The sequence below is a fragment of the Arvicola amphibius genome, chromosome 7 (genome assembly GCF_903992535.2).
Source record: "Arvicola amphibius chromosome 7, mArvAmp1.2, whole genome shotgun sequence".
NCBI lineage: Eukaryota > Metazoa > Chordata > Mammalia > Rodentia > Cricetidae > Arvicola > Arvicola amphibius.
In genome coordinates, this window is record NC_052053.1 from 77,999,255 (window position 1) to 78,007,520 (window position 8,266).

The 8,266-nt window shown below is 39.8% G+C and overlaps 1 protein-coding gene across 1 annotated transcript in view; it reads right to left on the reverse strand.

Moving 5' to 3' along the window:
- The window catches only part of Unc79 (unc-79 homolog, NALCN channel complex subunit), a 192,166-nt gene extending 190,889 nt beyond the window's left edge, over positions 1–1,277 (reverse strand). Inside the window, 1 exon segment of the mRNA XM_038337440.1 lies at positions 1,175–1,277. Coding sequence (XP_038193368.1) covers positions 1,175–1,262 — 88 coding nt within the window. The 5' untranslated portion in view covers positions 1,263–1,277.
- Between the last annotated feature and the right edge of the window lie 6,989 nt (positions 1,278–8,266).

Sequence of the window (8,266 nt, forward strand, 5' to 3'; positions counted from 1 at the left end):
GACAGCCAGCAGGCTCTGGGTGGCACTTCACCAGCGCCCAAGCTAATTACACTACTCCTAGGCACATCAAGATACAGCCACAGTTGCTATTCGTGAGACAGCTAAGGTTACTAGTCAAAACGGAGCTGTGATTATTCACGAGGAAGCTATGATTACTATTTTACAGATAACAATCAAAGATTGAAGTCGCCTGCCTAAATTCACATAGCTAGCCGGTGGCAGAGCTGAGATTTGCATCTTGATCTGGTTGAATTCTTAAGCCGTCATTTTTTCAGCTTATTCCCCGAAACATAGGCTGATCCACAATCCACTTCTAAAGGACACTTTAGGGACTGTGATTATAGAAGCGGAAACTCTGCTTGTTTTCTCTTTGCTTTCATGGCTGAGGACCCTGTAGAATTATGTATATAAAAGTTAAAAAGAAGCCATAATCCTAGCACTTGGGAGTCCAAGACAGCAGATCAAGAATTTGAAGAAGTTCTTGACTACAGAACTAATCAAATCCCAGGATAACCTGGAGTTGTGAGGCCCAGTCTCCAAAAATATCAATAAATAGAAAAACAAGACTGGTCCCAGGCTTGCGACTGTATCTTGCATAGGAGTCATGGGCATTGCCTTTATTTCCAAAGCATGTCATAAATTTTGACTCATTTTGTCATCAAAATACCGAGAAGGAAAGTTGATCCAGTCACCAGCATCGAATTAGATTTCAACCACGTGAACTGAGCTGTACAACCCTCCACAGCATCCTGGGGCAGAGCTGGAACCGGAGGCTACGTCTCCCCACTCTCTGCTGCCCTATTCATCCTCCCAGCTGCCTTCACCTGCAGGAGGAAGCAATCTCCACACCAGACAACATTCTGTCCACCTTCTTTTCTAACGCGGGAAAAGACACTGTCATTTGTAAGTAGGAAACACAGACTGCTTTGACACATTCTTTCCTCCTATTCCAAGAAGGCAAACTGAGCAAATAGCGTGATGATTCTAAGGTATAATCATTGTCAACTTCCAACATAACATAAATGCTGAAACAACCAGAATTTAGATCATAACAGGTATACGTTATCACTGACTCCTTTACAATCTTGAAAGTCAAGCACCTGTAACAGTAAACACAGTTTCCATTTGTACAATATATAAAGATAATTTTAGGATGAGGTGAGATTGAACTTACATATGGCCATTGGTAGAAAAGATGTGCTAAGGTATTCAATAATATCCTTGTGAAGAAATGGAGGAAAGGTAGCTAGCGTTGAAATCATCGTGTAGGGCAAAGTGCTCAGAACATCGTCATTGAGAAAGGGTAGCAAACATGTGGTTGTATAAAATATTGACTGTCCAAGATCTACAAAACAAAATTAAGTAGTCAGCCACTGAAGATGGTGCCATTAACAAAACATGCTAGCTTTATATTTTAATAATCTAGTTTAAACTATAAAAGCATCTATTGCTCCCTTTCTACTAAGTATTCAGAAATACACTGCTTAGTAGAATGTGGGATGTACATAGCAGTTAGTTGGTGAATATATTAAGAAATAAATCCATTCCATGAGTTTCTCATCAGTGTGTCAGTCATCTGTAAGTCTCACTGTTCAGGTGACCCTTGATCCCATTAATCAAAGCACTTTCCAAGTGAATGCTGACATCCTTCAATTTTTTAGCTCCACTGGATTTCATAAAGATAACTGAAATACAGTGATGTGCCCAGTAGAATTTTCAGAAAAGTCCAGGGTAGTATTAGAAATTAAGACCTGGCTATTTCTGCTACACTGGTCAAGCCACACTGGTCCTACACCTTTAGTCTCAGGCATCAAGGTAGTTTGTGACCTCTAGATTAGGTGTGCTTCACAGAAAGGAAGCTAGGGGCTGGTACTACACAGCCCTGTGCATCCTGTTAATTGTCAGGGAAGCTGGCTCTCCTCAAAATAATCTCTCAAGGCTTTAAAATACAGATAATAACAATACCTACCTGGCTTGATAGGAGCTTAGATGAAATAAATACAAAGAGCTCAGCATAGCATGTACTCCAAAAACATTAACTATTACTTATTGCCATTAATATTACTATCATTGTTACCTGCATGAGAAGTAAACATAAAGGGCCTTCAAAACAAACCACAACTATTCAGCTTTAGAAAGCATGAAGAATAAATCCATTACATTTGATGTACATTGTGACATTTCTGAACCTCTTGAAATATAGACCATCAGCCAAGGCTTGACATGAAGATGTATCATTAAGATAGTGAAGTCTCAGACTCTGGTTTGCTTTGGCTCTGATTCGTCTTCCAGAATCATGTGCATTCCTCAAATTATTTCTAATAATTGTGAGAATTAACAAATAATATTGACTGGCCTGTCAACTGACAGTGTGGTCAACATGCAACCTGGACAGCCCAGGTACATCACCTTTGAGCTCAGACCAACAAGTGGAAAATTCACAGGTATTTTTGTGTGAATTCCGTGCATAAGAGACACCTCAGCTATGTTCATTGAGCCTTTTTGTTTTAGCCTTTAGCCTTAGGCTTTTAAAAGCCTAATTACAGATTAATAGCATTGAAAGGGCCTGGAAGTCAACCTGGGGTCTTTTCTACCCAAGGAAACTGAGATCCGGAGAAAGCAGGAACTGCCCGAATCACAATTCACCCGTAGTTGAACTACTCCTGCTCATTCCTATAGGCCACCTGGACCCGGAATGAGGACAGAGACTCTAGCCAGGGAGCAGTCAATCATTCTCTATCAGAAGAAGCTTCGCAGGAAGCTCGTTCAGAGCATCAGCTGGCAGGACCAGTCCTCAGAGATTCTCGCTGGATCTGCAAGCTCCAAGTTCCCTATGGCCCAGGTTGCACAGAGAACCTTGAGAGAAAGGGGCTGCCTGGGCTCTCTAAACCCTTCGCTAGAATGCTGGTGAGCTTTATCCTAGCTGCTAAGCTATATTATTCAGAAGAAGAACACAATAAATAAATATCAAGATAAGGTCACAAGGCAGGCATAGGCATGAGAGCAAAAACATAAATCATCGATACTGAAATTGTCAAGATTCACACATTATGTGAATTGCCATTTACCAAGCAAAATACCACAATCAAGAAATCTTAAAAATAAAGGGCATCTAGTCTGACCCAGTGACTCTCCCCAGAGACACGTGAGTCCATGCTGAATTTAGGACTGGGTGTCACGTGACACAAGTTCCCAATTTGTCTCCTTTCTGTTCTGAGCTGGGAGAGGATTGTAGCACAAGAGGCTAGGGAGGTTTAAGACAGCAAAAGGGTTCAAGATAAGCAATTCCACAGCATAATACAGCATTGTAAAGACAAGAAAAGCAAATTCAGTAATAATTTCATCACTTTATGAAAGAAAACTTTAAAAAAATTTCAATTACAAACACTTCAAACTAAATCAACCATTAAGCATTCTTCTAGGACAGACAACCATATTAAAAAATAAAATAATCCCCACTGCCCACCCGTTTCCAAAGCTTGCTTTTCTGTACAGTGAAACTTCTTTGGTTATCACACTTCCAGGGACCAAACGGCAAATATTTTAAAGACCACTCAGGCTTCTCAAGTGCATTTAAGAAGCAAATCTCTACTCTCCATACAGCTTTGAATTTTTAAGTTCCCCCAAATCCATAGTGGATAGCTAAGCAGACGTCACTGCACCCCTCTGTGTGGATCTGAAGAACAGAGGGGCAAACAATAGAAAGACACGGTAGGATGGGCCAGAGAGAGGGAGCCTGCTCACCGATGGCTTCTACTCTAAACACCACCGGCACACCGTGCACTATGATGGGACGGAGAGAGGGAGCCTGCTCACTGATGGCTTCTACTCTAAATACCACCGGCACAGCGTGCACTACAACCCTTGTCCCAGTATTTTGCAGTAACTGCTGGTTGTTAGATAAATCAGGCATTTGTTTTACCAGGAAAAATGAGTCCCAGAGAAAATTTTTGGTTTGCCCCTGAAACTCTCAGAATCAGCCTGCTCTTCAAACGCAACCTCTTACATTTTCTGGGGGCAAAGCTTCAAACTCAGCTTCTCAATTGTGGCCTTAACAAAAAATCCCCACAATAAACTGATCAATGAAGGAGCTGCCTGCTATATTCCCCGTCTCCAGTTCATTGTCTCCTGCTTCCAAACCCTTGAATAACAACCCTGGGCATAAGGACCGTGTGAAATGAATGGAAGGGAAGCACCATTATTAAGTTTCATCGTCAGAAAGGCTTCAAACACACAAAACCCTTCAAGAGATTTACGACAGTAACAACATTCTCCAAGCCCGCCTGCTCAGCACCATAAATATTCATAAGCACACATGGACATTTCCAAAGACTTCAGTAAAAATGCTCACCGTGTTGGCCATGCTGTAGTAAAGGAACTAGATCCAGGAGAGTCACCAAAGTCACGTAGAGGCCTTGGTAGTCCAAAGAAGGGTAGTCTGACAACTGAGCATCACGACTTTGCGGGCCGCGTTCTGAAGGAGCATCTCGCAGGACGCTGTAAAGGAGGGAGCGAGTAACAGTAGGGTTGATGGAACTGACCTGCGGTCTTAGAGATGGGGTGAGTGGGAATGGCACAGGAAAAAGACACATGGTCATGGGCACTGTCAAATTGGAGGCATCTTGGTTTTCCTTCTTCCCTGTGCGGGACAAAATGCTGTTGGGGGGACAAAGAAAAAAAAGAGACAACAAAGACACAAAGAACAGCACATTACATTGAAATGACACTCTAAAACAAATAATAAAACACCAGATACATCCCACATAAGATGCAATTGCCACCGCAGCACAGTCTACGGATCTAGTGCTGGTCATACAGCCATGTGCTCAGATGTCAACAACACAGGTGGACTTTGTGGAAGTTGCATTGCATCTCATGTGTTATCTGGTTTATAAGGAGCAAAAATATAAAAATGCATGTTTCAGTGCCAAACCCATGTTTTACAGTTTGTCAATTTGGCGAAGGAGCGGTTTCCTAGCATGAGGAACGCTGACTTGGCTTCATCTGTGAGGGCTCTCATTCCTAATTATACAGAGTTTTCAAAGCAACATAGCAGTGCTATCTCGTCATGTAAATAGAAACTTGCAAAATATAGGTATGGCACTTGCAGAAACATGTTTTAGCAAAGAATAAACATGTGTGTTTATTAAGAAAGTCTTAAAAATCACATGTTTATTGCATCAAAATAATGTCTATATGTATATTATGATACTGTTTCATGACATTCTGTCAGTATCATTTGAGATAATGAAGTTTAAACAGGCATATGAACTTAGAAATAATACATATTTCTAAAGTGTTAACTAAACTACATTGGAAAAGCTATAAAATAATATATAGTAAATGGCCCATAGCATGTGTTGGTGAACTAAAGATAATGGGTGTGTGTGTGTGTGTGTGTGTGTGTGTGTGTGTGTGTGTGTGTGTGTGTGTGTGTGTTTTAATTTGCATGTTGGGAGGAAACGTTTTATTTTATGAATACAAACAGTGTTTATTAAATAGTTACCGTAAAAACTCTAAGAGCTAAGCAAGCATCATCTATGGAAAAGCTGTGCATCATACAACGAGATCTCTGATGGTACTGCTTACTTACTTTATTAGTCAACAAAACTCACTAAAAACTAGAGAAAAGATCATGTAGAAAGTTAAAAAAGCTTAATGGGAATAAATGTAGTCTCTAAATATTGTTTTACTTTTACTCTCCATTGAAATCTATGAAACTTTTAGCAAAAGTTACAAAGCAGAAACGTTGTTGGTTTAATAGTCAAATTACTTCTTAGCCAAATGTTTAGGTTTTTAAAATGATATTATGCTATTTTCCAGTAGGCAACCATTACGCACTATAGCGTCTACAGCACTTAAGTGCTTTCCTATGGTATACTTATTCGTTAGTAAAAATAGAAAACAGTTTCTAAATTCCTCTTTTCATTGCCTTATACTTACTCTATGTGCATCCAACATTACTAACTTCTCAGCTAACGGTGTGACGTCTACAATGTCACAGTGGTGTGAGGAACTGGTTAGTGCCAGCATGCTTGTTATGTCAAGTTGACATTGATTTTTTTTTAAATTTTCTCTTAGTGCAGAAATATGTTACAATGTAAAAAAAATGACTACATGCTTTTTATTTTCTATGTGCCTAATTTACCTCCATTTCCTCTGTCTTCTGTTACCCAATGTCCAAGGAAAAACAATTGATAATAAAGATAATTTCAGAATAGTTATGTAATACTTCTTAGCAATAAAGAACTTAGGAGCTGCTGTATTTGTTTTTGTTAAGGGGGATTTAATTTACCTGCATTAGTGTGTGCTATACTGGGCTTTGTAACCTTAAACTGTACAATAGGATAATGCTATTCCACCTCTCACCGTCTGCCTTCCTCTATTATAGAGAACATATATTTTTGCATCAGACTTTTATAGTTTCCCACACAATAAATTACTCCTCAGATTACCATCTTTACATGTTATATTATTGATAAGTCCAGTTACCAACAATTTTAGTCCTATAGGAGTCTATCCCCTGAAATCCCTTTAGAATCACAAAATGGACAAGTTGATATAGTTTCCCAAATTTCAGCATATGTTGGCTAGCTGCCAGCGATCTCTTCAAAAAAGAACAACACTGTCCCTGAGTCAATAAAAAAAAGTAGCTGGATATCATAAATGCATGATATGTAAAGTGTCCTTTAAGTCTAGTCAACCACCGCCTTGGTGGGGATATAACACATTATTAACTACACGTTGCTGTTCCAAAGCTGGAGGGGCTGCAGCAAGAGCTAATGGCTCAACTTTGGAAGCTGCTTCTGTGATATTTTTCCCTCCTGTGCATGTGCATGCCCAGGTGACAGCAATGACAGTGTCCTACGTTCAGGGAGGGAAGAATGTCAGCGCTGAAACAGTACAACTTTCTCTCTCTGCCTTGAGATTTAGCAGGTGAAGTTGAGGGGAAAATGGCGGAAATGAGTTATCCATGAAACCAGTTTTAAATCGCCATTCATGGCTCAATGCAAGGAAATGTGTTCGTTGTGGAAACTTAAGAAGGGCTCATGAGTCAATGTACAATGCATTGTGATCTTATGATGTTTTGTTTTATGATGTCTTATTCAGAGAAAAAAATTACTTATTTCCCCAGCCAAACTGTTTAACTTGGGAATGACCAGCGATTTCCACACCCACCTGAAACTCTTTCCCAAAGGTTTATATACAGATTCAATCAAAAAGAACATTAAGAATGCCCTGTCAGAAGAGTCAGACATTGTGGCCAGCTTTTCACCTCTCCTTTCCCTCTCGGACCCTCTTTGTGAGCACTGGCTTCCATTGTCAAGAAGGAAGAAGACCCTGGGGTGAGCAAGGGGGTTGAGTGTCCAGAAGCCTTTCTTGCACAGAAAGTTAATCTACCAAATCAACTTTCTACACAATAAAGAATTTTGACATTTGCACTGCATCTGTGCACTAAATTGACTGTGCTATGGTATGCTTTAAAACTATCCTGTGGACTTTAGATTGTGTGTGTGTGTTTTTTTGTGTTTGTGTATGTGTGTATCTGTATGTGTCTGTGGGTGTATCTGTGTGAGACTGTGTCTCTGTGTGTGTCTGTGCATGAGTATCTGTGTGTCTATGTGTGTGTATTTTCATGTCTTTGTGTCTCTTTGTGTGTCTCTGTGTGTTTGTGTATGCATATATGTGTATTGTCTATATATGTGTATGTATCTCTGTGTGTGTCTGTGTATGTATCTCTGTGTGTGTATGTGTGTGTATTCTCATATCTCTCTGTGTGTATTTGTGTGTCTGTGTGTATCTCTGTGTGCGTCTGTATATGTGTACATGTCTCTGTGTGTGTCTGTGTGTATGTGTGTGTATGTATGTGTGTCTGAGTTTGCATGTGTGTATGTATGTGTATATGATGTATAGCTATGTGTGTATGCGTGTGTATGTTTGTATATATGTGTGTGTTTCTGTATGTGTCTCTGTGTGTATGAGTTTATGTGTGTGTTCTTAGAAATTCCTATACTATTAAGAATATTGGGCTGAAACTGGAATCTCTATTTAAAGCATATTTACATTTTCTAACAAGTTGGTAGCAAATGTAAAGATTTACATTCGAGCAGCTCCAAGAACACCAGAAGAGAGACACAGAGAAAGATTCCCAACAAATCTGAAACTGAAAGGACACTGGGAGCTGATAAATATCCAGCCACCAGGTAAAAGGCAAGATCCTTAAAGACCTTAGATGATGGCAAAGTGACCACAGTATGCTCCTAGC